The sequence below is a fragment of the Pelodiscus sinensis genome, chromosome 28 (assembly GCF_049634645.1).
Source record: "Pelodiscus sinensis isolate JC-2024 chromosome 28, ASM4963464v1, whole genome shotgun sequence".
Taxonomy (NCBI): domain Eukaryota; kingdom Metazoa; phylum Chordata; order Testudines; family Trionychidae; genus Pelodiscus; species Pelodiscus sinensis.
In genome coordinates, this window is record NC_134738.1 from 5,486,657 (window position 1) to 5,506,464 (window position 19,808).

Consider the following 19,808-nt stretch of genomic DNA (forward strand, 5'->3'; position numbering starts at 1 on the left):
GAAGGCTAGAACTAGAACAGAGTTGAAAGGGAAGTGAGATCAAGTCATGGAGGTTGGGTCCATGGAGTGGTATTAGCCAGGGGGTAGGAGTGGTGTCCCTGCCCAAGGTTTGTGGAAGGCTGGAGAGGGATGGCACGAGACAAATCGCTTGGTCACTGTCTTCGGTCCATCCCCTCCAGGGTCCCTAGGGTTGGCCGCTGTTGGCAGACAGGCTACTGGGCTAGATGGACCTTTGGTCTGACCCAGGACGGCCATTGTAAGCTCAGGGCTCAGGGTCGGGGGTCTCAGTGGACCCCCTTGATTCTCTTGCACACCTGCTCCTGGGTGGCCAGGCTGGCAGCTATCCTGCCCTAGCCGGCCGCTTTCCTGTGCCTAGTGCGGAGATCGTGGACGAGGTCCACGATGTCCGCACTAGCCCAGGCGGGTGCCCGCCTCTTGCGGTCCCGGGCAAGCTCCCGGGAGCCGCCAGCCTGGTCCCAGGAAGAGGGGGAGGGCTGGGGGACATCGGGTGGGTGGCTCGAGCCGTGCCAGGTGCAGGGTCTGCTGGCTGGGTGCTGGCAGGCTTGCACCTGGCACGGGCACCATAGACAGCCCGTGCCCCTTTAAGGGGTCCGGGGCTGGGAGGGGGGCAGAAGAGTTTCCCTGGTGTTGGCCAGAGTGGCCACCAGGGAAAGCTGGGGAGGGCTAGCCTCCCACTAGTTAGAATTAAGGGGCTACACACCCCTTAATTCAAACTAGCTAGTTCGAACTAGGCTTAATCCTCGTAAAATGAGGTTTACCTAGTTCGAACTAAGCGCTCCGCTAGTTCGATTTAAATTCGAACTAGCGGAGCGCTAGTGTAGTGCCTAGGAAAGTTAATTCGAACTAACGTCCGTTAGTTCGAATTAACTTTGTAGTGTAGACAGACCCGAACGTACTTCCTCCTTCCCATCCCCCAGCCACTCACTCTCCCCTTAGCTCCCCTTTGGGACGGGAGCGCCGCAGTTCCCTTTTGGGACGGGAGCGCCCCTCCCCGCCCATCAGCTGAGCTCCCTGCCCGAGGGGGCTTGGCACTGCCGCGGAGCCCGCGGGCGCATGTTACCGGGAACCTGGCTGTGGGGCTGAGCGGCTCTCTCTCCCCGGCCAGGAACCCAGCGGGACTCGTGGCCTCTGGGCGCTCCCCGCCATCCCCTCCCACGCCCCTCCTGCCTGCTGGGCCAGCTGGGCCCAGGTTACAGTGGGGCATCCGCTGCCAGGGCCCACCCTGGCTCCCCCACGCTCAGCCCTGCCCCATCGCCGAGTCGTTAGCACAAGGCCTGCGCCCCTCGTTTCCTGGCCGGGTGCGGAGTGAGGGTCGTGCCCCAGTCTGGGGAGACCTGTCACGGGGGGGGGGGGGGGGGGGGCAGAGGGCTTTCAGCTGCTGGAGGGGCTTCCCAGGCTGCCCTGGAGAGACGACCCCCAGCCCTCTCCCCGCAGCAGCTTGGGGGCAAGTTGAGGTGCATCCAGTGCCCAGGCAGCTCCAGTGGATGGGGGGGGCTGTGAGGAAGTGGGGAGCTTTGGGGTTCAAAGGGGGTTACATGCAGGGGGCTCAGTGCCGGATGTTACTGGTTTAATGTGACGGGGGGGGGGGGGGGGAGTTTGTCGTTTCAGGGAACGGCCCAGAACTGGAGCCGGCGTCTGGTGCCCCCGGCCCTGCTCAGAGGACACGGCCGGTCCGGCCAGAGGCCAGACAAGGGGCTGCAGAGGGGACCCCGGCACCCGGCCCAGTGGGTCCCAGCGAGGGGGGAACATGGGACAGGGAGGGGGGCAGCGAGGAGGGGCCCAGGTGCCCCTGTTACCTGGGGAGAAGACACTGGCGGGGGAGGGGCTGTGGCTGGGGTGTTGGGGGCTCTGCTGGGAGACGGGGGCTGTGTTGGGGGCTGAGAGCGGAGCAGGCAGGACTCAGCCGGCTGCAGGGGAGACTGACGTGGGGGCCGGGGCCCAGGCCGACTGGCCTGAGGGATCCGTGGCTGGGTTCAAAGCTCCATAGCCCCTCCTGCTGGGCGCTGGCTGGGGGTCGCCCTGGGCTGGGAACAGGCTGCGCTGTCCCCTCGGGGAGGGGAGGCCCCGGGGGCCAGAGGGGGGGACCCCCGAGGGGCTCACGCCGGAGGCAGGCGGCTGGAGGCCCTGAGAGGGGCTGTCCCAGAGGAGCAGCCCCCCCGGGTGAGAGGGGCCCCCAAGAGAGGGTCGCCGCAGTAGAGTGGGCCCTGGGAAAGGGCTGTCCCACTGCGCTGGAGGGGAGGGGCCCCCCGAGAAGGGGCTGCCGCGCTGGAGGGGGGGGTCCTGCCGTGGGGGGACGGGCTGAGTGTGGGGCGTGACAGGGGCTCCTGTTGCCCCAGCCAGGGGAGGTCTGGGCCAGGCAGGGTGGGGGGGCTCTGGGAGGGCTCCCCAGGAGGGCAGCTCTGGTTTGGGGAGCGGCGTGGGAGGCGTCTCACCCCACCGCGGCCCTGAGCCTGGGAACGTAGGACAGGGCCCTCGCCTCACCAGGCAGGGGGCAGCAGAAGGGGCTGGGGGCTCAGGCCGGCAGGTACTGACAGGCACCGGGGTGCCCTTCAATCCTGGGGATAAGGCCTGAAGGTCCAAAGGCAGCCCAGGCCCCACACGCCGAGCTCAAGAGTCCTGCCGTGCGGGGCGGAGGGGGCGCTGTGGTGCGGGGAAACGGGGGGGGTCTCTGTGGTGCGGGGGTACGGGGGGTCTCTGTGGTGCGGGGCCAGGGGGGGCTATGGTGCGGAGGTACGGGGGGGTCACTGTGGTGCGGGGGTGTCTCTGTGGTGCGGAGGGCGCTGTGGTGCGGGGCCATGGGGGGCTATGGTGCGGGGGCATGGGGGGGTCTCTGTGGTGCGGGGGCACGGGGGGGTCTCTGTGGTGCGGAGGTACGGGGGGGTCACTGTGGTGCGGGGGTGTCTCTGTGGTGCGGGGGGCGCTGTGGTGCGGGGCCAGGGGGGGCTATGGTGCAGGAGTATGGGTGGGTGTCTGTGGTGCGGGGGTACGGGGGGGGTCTCTGTGGTGCGGGGGGCGCTGTGGTGCGGGGCCAGGGGGGGCTATGGTGCGGGCGTATGGGGGGGTCACTGTGGTGCAGGGGGCGCTGTGGTGCGGGGATACGGGGGGGGTCTCTGTGGTGCGGGGGGCGCTGTGGTGCGGGGATACGGGGGGGTCTCTGTGGTGCGGGGGGCGCTGTGGTGCAGGGATACGGGGGGGGTCTCTGTGGTGCGGGGGGCGCTGTGGTGCGGGGCGGGGGGGGGCTATGGTGCAGAGGTACTGGGGGGTCACTGTGGTGCGGGGCCAGGGGGGGCTATGGTGCGGGGGTACGGGGGGGTCACTGTGGTGCGGGGCCGGCGGGGGATATGGTGCAGAAGTATGGGGGGTCACTGTGGTGCGGGGGTGTGTCTGTGGTGCGGGGGGCGCTGTGGTGCGGGGGTACGGGGGGGTCTCTGTGGTGCGGGGCCAGGGGGGCTATGGTGCAGGAGTATGGGGGGGTCACTGTGGTGCGGGGGTACGGGGGGTCTCTGTGGTGCGGGGCCAGGGGGGGCTATGGTGCGGGGGTACGGGGGGGTCACTGTGGTGCGGGGCCGGTAGGGGCTATGGTGCGGAGGTACGGGGGGGTCACTGTGGTGCGGGGCCAGGGGGGGCTATGGTGCGGGGGTACGGGGGGGCGCTGTGGTGCAGGGCCGGGGGGGGCTATGGTGCGGAGGTACGGGGGGGTCACTGTGGTGCGGGGCCAGGGGGGGCTATGGTGCGGGGGTACGGGGGAGTCACTGTGGTGCGGGGCTGGCGGGGGATATGGTGCAGGAGTATGGGGGGGTCACTGTGGTGCGGGGGTACGGGGGGTCTCTGTGGTGTGGGGGGCGCTGTGGTACAGAGGTATGGGGGGGTCTCTGGTGCGGGGGCACCGGGAGGGGGTGATACCATCTCACATCTCACCCAGGAGTGCTAAGGGCTCAGGCCTAGGTGCTAGCTGGGGGGGGGGGGGGTACCCTGCTGACCTGGCCAGTCTCCATCCCCCCATTCCCATCGGTCCCCGGCCCGGCCGCCCTAGGCCCAGGCCGCGAGGGGCCCCCGTGGGGCAAAGCGGCTTCCAAGGCGCCTCCCCGGTGCATGCAGCTGGCGGTGGGGGGCAGCTGGTTGGGGGGAGCCCCCAGCCCCTGCAGGGGGTGCTGGCGCCCCCTGCTGTCCGGCCCACGCAGAGCAGCCTCAGCGCCCAGGGGAGGCAGCTGAGGGGTGGCAGGCTCAGGGCTTCGCAGGGAAGAGCAGGCGGGCGGGCGCCCTGGAGGCGGAGCTGCCGTCGATCAGCACCAGCGGGTGCTCCTGGTAGTGCTGCACCATGGCGGCCACGCTGGCGAACCGCTGGCGAGAAAGGGGCAGATGGAGTCGGAGAGCAGCCGGCCCCGCCTGCTCCTGGGGGAGGGCAGCAGGACCAGCCCCACCCCGCCCGGGGCCCCGGTCCCAGCGCTGGACCTGCCCACGCGCTCCGTTAGCCAGGGGGTGCCCCACGCCGGGTCCCCCCCAGGGATGAGCGAGCAGCAGGATGACCAGGAGCCTCCCAGGGCCCCCCCGCCCTGCCCTGCGCTGCCAGGCCACCCCCCAGCACCCACCTGCTCGTGGCCCTTGCGGTCCTTGCCCAGCGTGTACTGGCAGCTGCTCGCCAGGTAGCGGATGGGGATGTTGTAGACGTGGCCTCTGTGCAGCACGGCCAAGGTGAACGGCTGGCTCCAGCCCTGGCCCGAGCTCTGACGCACCATGAACGCGCCATCCTGGGGGGGGGGTACTCAGCACTGGGCCCAGCGAGCTGCTGCCAGCCCCCCCCCCCCACAACCCCTCCGCCACAGCCCTCGTGCTGTCCTGGGGGGGGGCGCTCAGCACTGGGCCCTGCGAGCTGCTGCCAACCCCCCCCCCCCCACACAGCCCTGGTGCTGTCCTGGGGGGGGTACTCAGCACTGGGCCCTGCGAGCTGCTGCCAACCCCCCCCCCCCACAGCCCCCCCGCCACAGCCCTGGTGCTGTCCTGGGGGGGGTACTCAGCATCGAGCCCTGCGAGCTGCTGCCAGCCCCACCCCCCCCACAGCCCTGGCTCCATTTGGGGGGCAGCAGGAACTGGGAGTGGGTTTGTGAGCCTTGGGCACAGCCCTGCCCCTCCTCTCCCCACCCCCACCCCAGACAGCTGGGACATTCACAGCGCAGAGGGCCATTGGCTCCCTGCTGTCCCCCCCCCCCCGCAGTAACCACTAGCCCCCACTCCCGTCCTGAGCTGGGATCCAAGTGCCAGGCCCTGCTCTCGCTCTCCCGGGCATGGCCGGTACCTTGTTGACCCCCTGCAGGACGCTCTCTGCCGTCTGCCGGTCACAGCTCCCCGCATACCAGGCCTGGTCCGGATCCTGGGGGGCACGGGGAAGGGGTCAGCGCAGCCGGGGGATCCTCCCATCCACGGACCCTGGCCTGCCCCCATCCTCCTCCAATGCCAACACGGACGTGAATCTTGCCTGGACGCACCTGACTGCCCGCGGGCTGGGGGTGATGCAGGGACCACCCTGGTGAGGGGCTGTGCCACCCCCTCCCCTGCCCCACACCCAGGGAGACGGGGCAAGGCTGGTGCTCACCTCCTGGGGGGCTCCACCGCCCCCTGGGCAGGCCAGGCCTTTGCTCCAGGCTGAAAGAGGCAGGACACCGAGGAGTTAAGAGGAGACCCAGCAGATTCTTGGGGCGCCCTTGCCCAGCCAGGCCCTGCTGTGGGCCAGAGGGGAGCTCCCTGGGCTGGCAGCAGTAGCGGGGCCTTTACCCCCAGGGGCCCAACCAACACTCAGGATGAGGGGGGTCCCCAGACCTGGCCCCACCCCAGCCAACTCCTGGCCTGAGCCCCCTTCCCTGACCCCTACCAGTTCCCAAGCTGGGTCCTTCCTGCACCCCAAACTATTTAGCCCCAGCCCGGCCCTGCACCCCAACCCCTGCCCCAGCCCTGAGCCCCCTCCCACACCCAAATGACCTCCCAGAGCCTGCCCCCTCCACACTCCAAACCCCCTGGCCACAGCCCACACCCCAAACTCCTCATTCCTGGCCCCCCCCGAGCCTCCCCCCCAGCCGGAGCCCTCAACCCAACCCCCTGCCCCAGCCAGCTGAAAGTGAGGGCGGGGTGGGGCCTCACAATAGGGGCAGGGCAGGAAAAGTTGTTCAGTTTTGGCCCATTAGATAGTTGGTAGCTCCAGAGAGCAGGGGCTGCGGGTCGGGAGCGAGGGGCACCAGCGGGGGGGGGGGGGCCGAGGCTGCAGGGCGGGAGCAAGGGACACCGGCGGGGGAGGGGACGGGGGGGCGGGAGTGAGAGGCACCGGCAGGGTGTGGGAGGCAGTGGGGCGGGAGCGAGGGGCACTGGCGGCGGGGGGGGGCGGAGGCTGCGGGGCGGGAGCGAGGGGCACCGGCAGGGTTTGGGGGGCTGCAGGGTGCGAGCAAGGAGCACCGGCGGGGGGGGCTGCGGGGTGGGAGCGAGGGGCACCGGCGGGTGGGGTGGAGGCTGTGGGGCGGGAGTGAGGGGCACCGGCGGGGGGGGCTGCGGGGTGGGAGCGAGGGGCACCGGCGGGGGGGGGGGAGGCTGTGGGGCGGGAGTGAGGGGCACCGGCGGGGGGGGCTGCGGGGTGGGAGCGAGGGGCACCGGCAGGGGGGGCTGCGGGGTGGGAGCGAGGGGCACCGGCGGGGGGGGGTGGAGGCTGTGGGGCGGGAGCGAGGGGCACCGGCGGGGGGGGGCTGCGGGGTGGGAGCGAGGGGCACCGGCGGGGGGCGGGTGGAGGCTGCAGGGCGGGAGCGAGGGGCACCGGCGGGGGGGGCTGCGGGGTGGGAGCGAGGGGCACCGGCAGGATTTGGGGGGCACTTACCCCTAGGGGAGGCATCAGCCAGCTTCTGCCAAGAGAGAGCAGAAGGCGCCTTCAGTGGGGATGTGGGGAGCCATCCTGCCCCGCCCCCCCCTTCCCCGGCCCTGCACTCACCTGCTCCGGCCCAGGCAGGATGATCTTCGGCCTGCGGAAGAGGGCAGGAGTCAGGGTCCCAGTTTGCCATTCGCACCCAGGGCGGGGCCTGTGACTGGGCCTGAGTGGGGGAACTTGCTTCCCCTGCACCAGCTGGGTCAGGGGCAGGGCTGGGAGCCGGATCCCGGGGTCGGAGGCAGGGCTGGGAGCCGGATCCCGGGGTCGGGGGCAGGGCCGGGAGCCGGATCCCGGGGTCAGGGGCAGGGCCGGGAGCCGGATCCCGGGGTCGGGGGCAGGGCCGGGAGCCGGGTCCCGGGGTCGGGGGCAGGGCCGGGAGCCGGGTCCCGGGGTCGGGGGCAGGGCCGGGAGCCGGATCCCGAGGTCGGGGGCAGGGCTGGGAGCCGGATCCCGGGGTCGGGGGCAGGGCTGGGAGCCGGATCCTGGGGTCGGAGGCAGGGCTGGGAGCCGGATCCCGGGGTCGGGGGCAGGGCCGGGAGCCGGATCCCGGGGTCGGGGGCAGGGCCGGGAGCCGGGTCCCGGGGTCGGGGGCAGGGCCGGGAGCCGGGTCCCGGGGTCGGGGGCAGGGCTGGGAGCCGGATCCCGGGGTCGGGGGCAGGGCCGGGAGCCGGATCCCGGGGTCGGGGGCAGGGCTGGGAGCCAGATCCTGGGGTCGCGGGCAGGGCCGGGAGCCGGGTCCCGGGGTCGGGGGCAGGGCCGGGAGCCGGATCCCGAGGTCGGGGGCAGGGCCGGGAGTCGGATCCCCGGTCGGGGGCAGGGCCACGACTGATACTCACTTGGGTATCTTCGGGGGCCGCAGCGGGGGCACCTGGCTGAGCAGGCGCCTCGGGGCCAGGGCCGCCCTGCAGGGAGCTGGAAGGGAGCAGACACGCGTCAGGGAGGGAGCAGGCCCCCAGGGGGACCGAGCTGCAGCCCCGGCTCAGTGCCTGGCTGGCGGGGGGAGCAGGAGCAGGAACTCACGTGGGCTGGGCAGCTCACACGCCAGGTAAACCTCCTCCCCTAGGGATCTGTCCTGGGAGGGGAGAGATGCCCGTATCACTTGGGGGGGGCCCTACCACGTATCACTTGGGGGGGGTCCTGCCCCGTATCACTTGGGGAGGGGGTCCCTGCCCCCTGCCCAGCCGGACGCCCCATACCTCTGCCGCACAGTGGGTCCAGCCACAGGCACTGCAATTGGGGGAGAGCCCAGAGCCACAGGAATGTCCCCCCCCAACAGATGGTAGGGCCTTGTGGCTGAAACAAGGGCCTGAGAGTGCAATGGGGCTAGTGGTTAGAGCAGAGGCCTGGGAGCCAGGACTCCTGGGTGCTATTGCCAGCTCTGCCACTGACTCCTTGGGTGGCATCCCCTCACCTTCCCGTGCCTCAGTTTCTCCACCAATGGACTGGGGATGCAGAACTGACCTACTGGAATGCCAGGAGGGTGTCGCCCGGAGCAGGCTGGGGATCTGGGTGGCGGGTGCAGACACGTGACCCAGTCCCTGGCCAACCCAGCACCTCACAGCCTTGCCGGACCCTGCTGCCGCGCAGGGAATCCCTGTGAGCTGTTAGCAATGCAGGGGCTTGGGCACACAAGGAGCAGCTCCGTGTCCACCCAGCAGAGGGCAGTGGAGTGCTCAGGGGCAGGCTAGGTGCAGCCCCCCCATGGCTGCACGGTCTCCCACAGGTGGGCGAAGGCCAAGAGCCCACTGGGGCCCCCACCCAGCAGCCACCAGGGCAGGAGGGAGGGGGGGCGTCTGGTACCTTGTTCCAGGAGGCCAGGCCAGGATCTGCGGGTGCAGGAACAAGGCCAAGTGAGCAGCAGCCGGAGACTAATCCCGCTCAGCCCCCTCCCTCCCACCACTGGGGCCCCGAGACACTAACCATGTGACTGGAGCTGTGTCCCTCCCCTGCGGGAGGGGTGGGTCCATGGGGGCAGAGATGGGGGGACGGGACAGGTGGGGGGCAATGGTGGGGGGATGGGATGGCGGGGGGCAATGGTGTGGGGACAGGACAGGCTGGGGGGCAGAGACTGGGGGATGGGGCAGGTGGGGGGCAGAGACTGGGGGGAAGTGGCAGGGGCCCCAGGGTCCTCCCCCTGAAAACTGTGGGCCAAACCCTCCCCCGCCAGTGAGCCCCCTCAGTGTGCAGCCCCCCAAGGGGCGACCCGGGGGCCTGGTGCCCACATACTCTGGGGTGCAGCGGGGCCAGCTGGCTGCGGCGGGGGCGTCCGGCCGGCGCTGGGCAGGGAGCCCCTGCGACTGCAGGGCGCCTGGGGGAGCTGTGCCCGGCTTCTGTCCAGAGCTGCAAGGGAAGGAGGCGGGTCAGCGCCGGGCCCCAGGGGCCCCCAGGGGCCTCTGCCCGGTGCCCACAGAAGCCGCAGCAGGGCCCAGCCCCAAGGGCCCCACATGGCCACCCCACCCAGTCACCATGGCAACCACATCCATTACCATGGCGATCACTGCCCGCGGAGCCAGGCCACCCCCAGACCCATGGCCGGAGCCAGCCCAGGGGAGGTGCCCAATGGCTTTGCCAGGCCTGGCTGGAGGGGAGCTCAGTGTGTGTGGGGAAGGGGGTCACTCCACAAAGCAGCCCCCCCCCGTGTCTGCCCCCAGCTCTTCACCTTTCCTCCAGGCCTGGCCCCAGGGCATCTCCTCCCCATTGCCAGCATCTGTGCCTGGCCCCAGGCTGACCTTTGACAGGAACTGTGGGGCACAAGAGAAGCTAGTCACCAGCCAGCCCCCCGTGACCTTTATCCGCTCCCCCACCCCCCAGTACTTCGTGAGCCCCATGCTTGAGCCCCCAGGCTTGGAGTGGCTGGGTCAGGGTGGCTGAATGGGGCAACTGGTGGCAGCGGTGGGATATGGGGCTCTCCTGGAAGGAGCTGGCCACAGGCTGCATGTGGGGTGGTCAGATAGGGGGCTGAGAGTTTCCTTGGAGCCCACTGCTGTTAGGGAAAGGGGAGCTCCTGTCTATCCACCCTACTTTTCTCCCTACGTGGGCATCAGGGGGGCTGGTGGGTCTCAGCACTGGGGGAGGGGGAAGGAAAGCGAGGAAAAGGGGTTCAGACTACGGGGGAAGATCAGCTCTGGGGAGATGGTGCATTGGGAAGGGAGTTGAGCGTGGGAGAAGGGTGGGGTGGGGTGCAGAGGACTCAGTGTTGGGGGAAGGGCATTGGGGGGCAGGGGGGCCTGGTGTGGGGGGGAAGGACATTGGGGTGCAGGGGGCCCGGTGTGGGGGGAGAGGCATTGGGAGCATAGAGAGCTTGGTGTGGGGGGGGGGGTGCAGGAGCACAGGGGTCCCGGTTTGGGGGCAGGGGCATTGGGGGTATAGGGAGCTCACTGTGGAGGGAGGGGTGCAGGGGGCATGCTGTGGGCTGTGGGTGCTTGCTCACCTGAGCGGGCAGCTGGGTGTAGGACTCTGAGCAGCGGCGGGCAGCAGCGTGATCTGGAGGCAAGGATGGGATGAGATGGGCCCAGGGACCTTGCTGACCCCCAACCTTCCAGCCCCCAACTCTGCCCCCTCCCCTCCCAGCCCCTCCCCCATTCTCTGCCCCCCCCCCCCCCAGCCCTGTTACCAAGGTAGGTGCTGTCCGCGTCCTCCTGTCTCTTGGCCGGTGCCACTTTCCGGGCCTGGCTCTCACAGGGCGGCACCTCGTACGTGTCCCCCTCGTCTGACTCCTCCCCTGTGCTGGGGCCCTGTGGGGGGGGGATGGGAGCAGGTGGGTGCTGCCATGGGCTGGGGGGGACAGAGCAACAGTGGGGTGCAGCCGGGCCGGTCGGGATGACTGCTTGCATGCTAGGTGCAGTGGGTGGAGCTATGGCTGTGGGGCGGGGTGGGCAGGTGCAGGGAGGTGCAGCAGGTGGGGTGGGAAGCAGTGGGCTCGGCTCTGCTGGGTACAGGGGTTGTGGTGCAGGGATTGGGGGTGCAGAGATCGGGGGTGCAGGGGCTGGCGGTGCAGCGGGCGGGGTGGGGAGGAGGGGTTGGGGATGCAGGAGCAGGTGCAGCCATTGGGGTGCAGGGGTTGGGGATGCAGGGGGCAGGTGCAGCGATTGGGGTGCAGGGGATGGGGATGCAGGGGCAGGTGCAGCGATTGGGGTGCAGGGGGCAGGTGCAGGGGTTGGGGTGCAGGGGGGCGGGTGCAGGGGTTAGGGGGGCAGGTGCAGGAGTTGAGGTTGCAGGGGGCAGGTGCAGGGGTTGGGGTGCAGGGGGTGCAGCAGGCCGGAGCACTTACCGCACACTCCCAGGTCTCTGCAACACAGACCAGGCTGTCAGTGACTCTACTGGGCCATGCTGGACCCGCCCCACCCCCCAGGACACTGCGCCCCGTCGCCCCTGAAGCCCCCAGTGCTCATGGGGAGGGAGGCCGAGGGGTTTGTCCCAGGTGGGCGGTGGGAGGGGTCACTGTGCAGGGCCCGTACTCACATGGCCGGGGGTGCTGGAGCCTCGCTCTGCACCGGCAAAGGAGCTGCCCACGGGTGCTGAAGGCAGCACTAAGCCTGCTCCTCCCCCACCTTGCTCCTGCCCCCCCGCCTCCCCCCACATCTCACTCCCCCCATGCCCCCCCCCAAGGCCATAGCAGGGGTCCAGGAACCACAAGCCCTTTGCTGTGTTTTTAATTCAAAGCCTCTGGTTGCTGGGATCCCTCGTGGGAGCGCAGGGGGCGGGGCGGGGCGGGATCCGCAGGGGAAAGGGGGTATGTCTACACTAGAAAGTTAGTTCGAACTAACGGACGTTAGTTCGAACTAACTTTCCTATGCGCTACACTAGCGCTCCGCTAGTTCGAATTTGAATCGAACTAGCGGAGCGCTTAGTTCGAACTAGGTAAACCTCATTTTACGAGGACTAACGCCTAGTTCGAACTAGCTAGTTCGAACTAAGGGCTGTGTAGCCCTTTAGTTCGAACTAGTGGGAGGCTAAGGCTTCCCAGGTTTCCCTGGTGGCCACTCTGGCCAACACCAGGGAAACTCTATTGCCCCCCTCCCGGCCCCGGAGCCCTTAAAGGGCCACGGGCTGGCTACTCACTTTGTGCCAGTTGCAAGGCTGCCAGCACCCGTGCCTGCACAGCCTGCACCTGCCACAGGATGAGCCAGCCATCCGAGGGCTCCCAGCCCTCCACTGCTCCCCACGACCAGCCTGGCGGCTCCCGGGAGCCTGCCCGGGGGCGCAAAAGGCGGGCGCCCGCCTGGTCAAGTGCGGAGATCGTGGACCTCATCGAGGTTTGGGGGGAAGCCTCAAATGTCCACGATCTCCGCACTAGCCACCGGAACGCGGCCGTCTATGGACGCATGGCTGCCAGCCTGGCCGCCAGGGGCCACCAGCGCAGCCGGGAGCAGGTGCGCTGCAAGATTAAAGACTTGCGGCAGTCCTACTCCCGGGCCTGCCTGCCAGGGGCTGACCCGGAGGCCTGCCCCCACTTCCATGCCCTGGACCGCATTCTGGGGCCTCATGCCGTCCCTGCCCCCCGGGACGTGATTGACCCCGGGGCAGAGGGACCGCTCCTGGACACCGAGGAGGAGGAAGAGGGCTCTGAGAGCCAGGAGCCTGCTGCCAGCCTTCCCAGGACCCGGGACCCCCGAGGCACCCCACAGAGCCGCTCGCCTGCATCATCAGAGGCCGGGGAGGCATCCACCTGTGAGTACCCTCGTGTTCCCCTTATGTGTACGGGGGGCTGGGGCGAGAGGGAGCCCCGGGACCGTGCGCCTGGGCCTTGCCCACTACGGAGCAGCAGCTGGGGATCCTGCAGGGGCCCTGGCCTTGCAGAGGGGAGCTGGGTTTCACACACCTGGGCCCCTGGGGTAATTGACCGCTGGTCTTCTTGCACCACAGCTGCAGCACCGGGGACTGCAGGGCGCACCACACCGCCTGCAGCAGCCGCCCGCGCCCGGGCAAGCAGGACAGCCAGGAACCAGGAGGACTACCAGAGGCGGCATCTCCGGTTCCTGGACCGACAGCTCCGTCTCCAGGACCACTGGGTCCAGGAGGACCTCAGGCTGCGCCAGAGGAGTCTGGAGGCCCTGGAGGAGCAGGGCCGTGCCCTGCGAGGCCACCTCCAGAGCCTGCTGGACCGCTTTCCATTTCCTCCTCCCCCTGCTCCCCCTCTTGCTCCCCCTCTTGCTCCCCCTGCTCCCCCTCTTGCTCCCCCTCTTGCTCCCCCTGCTCCCCCTGCTCCCCCTGCTCCTCCTGCTCCTCCTGCTTCCGCTCCTGCTTCCTCCACACCCCCTGTCCTCTCTGCCCCCCCCTCCACAACCATTCCCCACCGACGCCCCCGGACCCGCAGTGTGGCGAGACGGGAGAGGCACCCAGACTCCCACCCCTGAGCTTTCCTTTCCCTTCCTCCCTTCCCTCCCCTCCCCTTCCAGCTCCCTCGTCCCAGGTTTCCCCCTCCCTTCTCCCACCTTCATTCCTCCCTCCCCCACCCCAGTTCTGTGAAATAAACAGACGTTTTTGTTGGAAAAACAGGTGTCTTTATTTGACAGTAGGTAGGGAGGGGAAAGGGGAAGGGGGGGGTAGGGTGGAAGAAGGCCCCGGTGGGGCATGCAGGGAGAGGTCAGTCCTCCTCCTCCTCCACCTGGAAGCTCTCCCGCAGGGCTTCCCGGATCCGGATGGCCCCCCGCTGGGCTTCCCGGACGGCGGCGGTGCGGGGCTGACCGTAGTGTCCAGCCATGCGGTCAGCCTCAGCCATCCAGGCTGGCAAGAAAGCCTCCCCCTTCCGCTCACACAAATTGTGGAGCACACAACATGCCGCCACCACGGGAGGGATGTTGTGCTCGGCCAGGTCCAGACGGGTGAGGAGGCATCGAAAGCGGGCTTTCAGTCGCCCGAAGGCCCCCTCCACCACGATGCGGGCCCTGCTCAGCCTGTTATTGAAGGCCTGGCGGGAGGGATTGAGGTGTCCCGTGTAGGGCTTCATGAGCCAGGGCTGCAGTGGGTAGGCGGCATCCCCCACCAGGCAGACGGGCATGTCCACGTCCCCGACCCTGATGTGGCGGTCGGGGAAGAAGGTCCCGTCCTGCAGCCGCTGGCACACGGAGGAGTTCCGGTACACCCGGGCGTCGTGTGCTTTGCCGGACCAGCCCACATTTATGTCCGTCAACTGTCCCCGGTGGTCACATACGGCCTGCAGGATGACGGAGAAGTACCCCTTGCGGTTCACGTACCGGGACGCCTGGTGTTCCGGGGCACGGATGGGGATGTGCGTCCCGTCGATGGCCCCCCCGCAGTTGGGGAAGCCGAGGGCGCCGAATCCCCGGATGACGGCATCCGGGTCGGCGAGGCGGACCACCCTGCGGAGCAGCACCCGGTTGATGGCCTTGACCACCTGCGGAGAGAGACACAGCAAAGCGTCAATCAGTGGGGCGCCCGGGTGGCTGGGAGCGTGCGTGCCCTGGCAGTGCCCCGCGCCCCACTCCCGGAAGCAACCCCCCTGGCGGCGTGTAGTACGGCCGGGACAGCCCGACCCCTCCGGTGCGGGGCGCTTTCGCCTCCTCCCGCCCCCCCCTTTGTCCCTGGGGCGGCCCATCCCCTCCTCGCAGCCCCCCTCCCCCCCGGCTCGGTGGCCGACGAGCGCCGTACCTGCATGAGCACTGCTCCGACAGTGGATCTCCCCACGCCGAACTGGTTCCCGACGGATCGGTAGCTGTCCGGCGTGGAGAGCTTCCAGAGGGCGATGGCCACCCGCTTCTGGAGGGGGATGGCGGGCCTCATGCGAGTGTCCCTTCTTTGCAGGGCAGGGGCGAGCCACTCGCAGAGCTCCAGGAAGGTGTCCCTCCTCATCCTAAAGTTCTGGGTCCACTGTCGGTCGTCCCAGTGCTCCAGGACGATGCGGTCCCACCAGTCGCTGCTGGTGTCCAGACGCCAGATGCGGCGGGGCACGCCGGTGCCGGGGCGCCGCCGCGGCTCCTCCACGGCCCCCAGGGCGGCCAGGCGGAGAGGCAGGGGGCTGACGTTCCCCAGGTGGTGCCAGGCAGCCTCGAGCCATTGCTGGCAGGCTTGCAGCAGCAAGTCCAGAACGTGCACCAGAAGGTGCAGGGCGAGCCGTGGCTCCATGTTGCCACCTGCGGCGGCCCCCCCGAAGGGAAGCACCGACACAGACGGGCACAGAGACCGACGCTTTGCTGTCCCTCGGCGAGGTTGGCAAGCAAGCAGGAAAAGCTGAGAACCGGCTGTCCAGGGGGGGTCCCTTTAAGCACGAGCCTCAGATAGCCTCAGACAGCAGCCACACAAAGCAACTGCTGACCTGATGCCCTGCCAGAACCGGTTTCAGCTGCCCTTAAATGCCCCCCTGCGTCCAATCAGTGTGGACGCGCTAGTTCGAACTAGCAAAACGCTAGTTCGAACTAGTTTTTAGTTCTAGATGCGCTAGTTCGAACTAGCTTAGTTCGAATTAACTAATTCGAACTAAGTTAGTTCGAACTAGCGCTGTAGTGTAGACGTACCCAGGGGCAGTGGGTCGGGGGGGGAGTAGACAGGCTGCGAGTGTCGGTAAGAACAGGCCCCGTGCTCACAAGCCCTGGGGGGGGGGGGGGATGCTGCGTCTCAGCTGGTGCCTGTCACCAGGGAAACCGCCATGAGCCTGGTCTGCTGAGTGCGAGGGGAAACTGAGGCAGGCGCCGCGGCTGTGATGGCTCCTTGCCGCACTGCCTGCACTCAGGCTCACGTGGCCCTCTGTGCTGAGGGCGGCCGCTGGCAAAGGGCCCCAAGACAAGCGTCCGCGCGGCCCGGGAGGGTGGCCTGGTGGCGTCAGGCGGAGGCTCGCTGGGAACACGGCGCCGCGCAGCAGCACTGGGGCGTTACGTGGGCACAGCCCGAAAGAGGCCCCCGGCCCCCGCCTCCCCCGCGTCAGGGTCGGACGCTCCGGCAGCCAGTCCGGGGGGCCCGTGCCCTGTCCAAGGGCCCCGGAGCCCCGTGTCCCCCGGGGGGAGATGCCGAGGTGCCGTGCGCCAGGCAGGTCTAACCAGCCCTGCTGCGGCCCACGCCAGCCCTGCTGCGGCCCACGCCGGCCCTGCTGCACTGGACGGAGCTCCTGGCACAACGGGATCTCTCTGGCAACCGGGCCGAAGGCTGAAAGAGGGGCAGCAACACCCCCACTTGCCCCTCCCCCATCTCAGCCCCTGGCTGGCCGCCGGAGGACGGAGACTTTGCACTGGGGAGCCTGGTCCCAGGCCGCGGGGGAGCCCAGCTGCTGACGGTCGCGTCCCACTGGGCCTGCAGGAGCCGGACGTGTGGGGAGGCCGGTGCTGCTCTGCCTGCGGCCGACCTGTCTTCGAGGGGGCTTGGCTCAGGCTGAGGGGCTGGGCGCCCCGGGGGAGCCCGGGCAGCTCTGGGCGCCAGGCCGGGGGACGCATTTGTGCATCTGGCTGGCACACGCGCCACCGGCTGCTGATCCGGCACCGGGAGGGGCAGCCCCGGCTGGAGAGGTTAGGGGGCCCAGTCGTCTCTCAGCTCCGGCAAGTCCGGGGGGATCCCGTCACACCCACCCCCTGTGCAGGGCAGGGGGGCAGTGACGCAGCCACCCAGGCTCAGCTCAGCCAGCAGCTGCCCGACCCCCAGCCCCTGGGCCTGAGACCATCACTTACCCGGCCGCTTGGGGGGCGGGGGCGGGGTCTGAGGCCTGTGGGGAGGAGATACAAGAGCATCCCCATGAGACTCCCTGCTCCACCCCAACCATCACTTCCTGCCCGCATAGCCCCCGTCCCCCCACAGACCCATCCCCCCAGCCCTGCCCCATCCCCCCACAGATCCATCCCCCCCATTTCCCTGCCCCCATCCCCCCCTGCCCTGCCCCCGTCCCCTCACAGACCCATCCCCCCCAGCCCTGCCCCCGTCCCCCCCCGTCCCATCCCCCCATTTCCCTGCCCCCGTCCCCTCACAGATCCATCCCCCCAGCCCTGCCCCCACCCCCTCACAGACCCATCCCCCACAGCCCTGCTCCCATCCCCCACCCCCACATAGCCCCACATTCCCTCTGCCCTGCTCCTGTCCCCACATCCCCCATCCTGTACTGCCCTGCCCCCCACAGCTCTGTGACATAGCAGGGATGCCGTCTACTTCTGCAGTCCTGTGTTCACACTGTGTGTCCTGCGGGGTTGTGTGTGATCCTACGGTCCTATGCTATGCTCTGTCTGTGTGCATGTGTGCGCATGCGTGCCTCAGTTTCCCCAGGTCCTGCAGCACTAGCTGCATGAGGAGGGGGAGGCTGGGTGTGACTCACTGGGGAAGTCCGTTCAGTCTCTCAACTCCTGAGGCGCAGGTGACAGCTTGGGCCTGGAAGCAGGACAATGTGGGAGGTGGGGCTGCCCGGGTGCCCCTTCCCCCCAAAAGATATCACATAAGGCTCAGCTGTCGGCTCCTGGGTTCCTGAGCTACCGCCCCCGCACTGCGCTGTGTCCTGGCCGGCCGGGAGTCCCGTCTGGCTGCGGATGGGGGTGCAGGGTCGGGGACCCCACAACATGCTGTCACAAGCCTCCATAACCCCATCGCCCCACACCCCAACACACCCCTCCACTGCCCTGCCCCCCCACATCCCACTACCCTGCTCCCACACCCCAACACAGTCCCCACTGCCCTGCCCCCCACATCCCCCACCCCCCACTACCCTGCTCCCACACCCCAACACACCCCTCCACTGCCCTGCCCCCCCCACATCCCACTACCCTGCTCCCACACCCCAACACAGCCCCCACTGCCCTGCCCCCCACATCCCACTACCCTGCTCCCACACCCCAACACAGCCCCCACTGCCCTGCCCACCACATCCCCCACCCCCCACTACCCTGCTCCCACACCCCAACACACCCCTCCACTGCCCTGCCCCCCCACATCCCACTACCCTGCTCCCACACCCCAACACAGCCCCCACTGCCCTGCCCCCCCACATCTCCCACCACCCTGCTCCCACACCCCAACACACCCCTCCACTGCCCTGCCCCCCCACTACCCTGCTCCCATCCCCACATCCCAACACAGCCCCCACTGCCCTGCCCCCCACGGCCCCCACCCCCCACTACCCTGCTCCCATCCCCCACACCCCAACACACCCCTCCGCTGCCCTGCCCCCCACATCCCCCATCCCCTCAACTACCCTGCTCCCATCCACCACCACAGCCCCCCACTGCCTTGCTCCTAACCCTAACCCTCACCCCAACTCTCTCCTGCCCTGCTCCATCCCCCCACCCCCACCTGGGCTCCCTGCCAAGGGTGAGCAGGAAGAGGAAACCTCAGGACATTTCTCTTTGGGCTGGGGGGCAGCTGCATGTGTAAGGGGAAGCCTCAAATATCACACGCCTGGTGCCCCGGCCCCTCTGGTTCCCGTGCAGGGACTGATCCTCCGGCCAGGCTGGGGGCAGCGGTGAGCCTGGGGGGGCAAAGGCCAGGGGGGTCCCTGCCCCCCGGGGCCCTGCTCTTGGCCTGGGTGAGATCAGTTACTCACGGGCTGCGGCTCCTCCCAAAGATGTTCTGCAAGGAAGCAGGGGGGTCAGGGCAGGAGGGGCAGTGGGGAGCCTCCCCAGATCCTCCCGCCCACGCCCCAACACCCACTTCTCCCCCACCCCCCAGGCGCCCCACCCTCTACTGCTTCCCCTGCTGGATCAAGCAGCCCTCGGCCTCCCCCCCGCACTGTGGGACCCTCTGGCCTGGGGGAGGCCGGGCCTGCAGGTGGCTCTAGCCCATGGAAAAACAAAATGTCACAATGGTGGGGAAACTTCCCAGGAGAGCCCTAGGCCTGGGGGGCAGGGCTGCAGGGTGGGAGCGAGGGGCAGCAGCAGGGTTGGGGGGCAGGGGCTGCGGGGCGGGAGTGAGGGGCACCGGTAGGGCTGGAGGGCAGGGCTGTGGGGCGGGAGTGGGGGCAGCGGCAGGGCTGGGGGGCAGAGGCTGTGGGGTGGGAGTGGGGGCAGCGGCAGGGCTGGGGGGCAGGAGCTGTGGGGTGGGAGTGAGGGGCAGCGGCAGGGCTGGGGGCAGGGGCTGTGGGGCGGGAGTGGGGGCAGCGGCAGGGCTGGGGGGCAGGGCTGGGCCAGCAGGGCTGGAGTGGGGACACTGCAGAGCAGTGGGGGGCCCAGGGCTGGGGGGCAGGGCTGTGGGGCGGGAGTGGGGGCAGCGGCAGGGCTGGGGGGCAGGGGCTGTGGGGCAGGAGTGAGGGGCACCGGCAGAGCAGTGGGGAGCCCATGGCTGGGCCGGCAGGGCTGTGGGGCGGGAGTGGGGGCACTGCAGAGCGGTGGGGGGCCCAGGGCTGGGGGGCAGGGCTGGGCCAGCAGGGCTGCAGGGCGGGAGTGGGGGCAGCGGCAGGGCTGGGGGGCAGGGGCTGTGGGGCGGGAGTGAGGGGCACCGGCAGAGCGGTGGGGGGCCCAGGGCTGGGAGGCAGGGCTGGGGGGCAGGGGCTGTGGGGCGGGAGTGGGGGCAGCGGCAGAGCGGTGGGGGGCCCAGGGCTGGGAGGCAGGGCTGGGCCAGCAGGGCTGCAGGGCGGGAGTGGGGGCACTGCAGAGCGGTGGGGGGCCCAGGGCTGGGGCTGTAGGGCAGGGGTCCCAAAGGTGCTCACCCCCTAGGCCCGCAGGCCCTGCCCCCTGCCCCCCAAAGCCCAGCATTCCCGGACTCACCATGCTGGTCCCTGCAGCTCAGCAGCTGCTTGGATGCAAATGGGCCAGGGGCACAGACCCGCATTGTGTGGGGATTTGCATGAGCCAAAGGAAGGCGGGAGGAGACAGGAAGGAGCAGAATCTGCCCCCCCCTCGTGTCCTTCCCTCCTCCCCCCTCTGGTCCCAGGGCTGTGGGAATGGAGGGGGGAAGGTGCCAGAGGGGGGCTGCAGTGGGAGCCAGGCAGGCTGGGTCCAGCGCCGGGGCAGGAACCCGCAGACAA

General features: G+C 69.5%; 2 protein-coding genes across 9 annotated transcripts; one reads left to right on the forward strand and one right to left on the reverse strand.

The window, feature by feature from the left end:
* Positions 1-3,718: 3,718 nt before the first annotated feature.
* On the reverse strand, positions 3,719-19,669 carry SH2D6 (SH2 domain containing 6). Of its 8 annotated transcripts, XM_075910620.1 has the most exons (17): positions 19,549-19,566; positions 18,390-18,415; positions 16,537-16,571; positions 11,193-11,209; positions 10,536-10,656; positions 10,353-10,405; positions 9,582-9,663; positions 9,149-9,262; positions 8,723-8,748; positions 7,943-7,994; positions 7,759-7,834; positions 6,986-7,016; positions 6,875-6,899; positions 5,612-5,661; positions 5,315-5,389; positions 4,611-4,769; positions 3,725-4,362 (listed from the first exon to the last, which is right to left on the reverse strand). In XM_075910620.1, exons 1-17 carry the CDS (start codon positions 19,549-19,551, stop codon positions 4,246-4,248), a joined length of 1,062 nt encoding a protein of 353 aa, XP_075766735.1. In that variant the 5' UTR covers positions 19,552-19,566; the 3' UTR covers positions 3,725-4,245. The 8 variants fall into 8 exon arrangements, with proteins under 8 accessions (XP_075766734.1, XP_075766730.1, XP_075766731.1 ...); XM_075910618.1 differs by lacking the exon at positions 8,723-8,748 and having other exon boundaries at positions 3,722-4,362; positions 10,536-10,696; positions 19,549-19,669; XM_075910613.1 differs by lacking the exons at positions 18,390-18,415; positions 19,549-19,566 and adding an exon at positions 17,197-17,579 and having other exon boundaries at positions 3,723-4,362.
* Positions 12,010-13,331, forward strand: LOC142820920 (uncharacterized). Its single transcript, XM_075910621.1, has 2 exons — positions 12,010-12,592; positions 12,788-13,331. Exons 1-2 carry the CDS (start codon positions 12,043-12,045, stop codon positions 13,276-13,278), a joined length of 1,041 nt encoding a protein of 346 aa, XP_075766736.1. The 5' UTR covers positions 12,010-12,042; the 3' UTR covers positions 13,279-13,331.
* Positions 19,670-19,808: the final 139 nt, after the last annotated feature.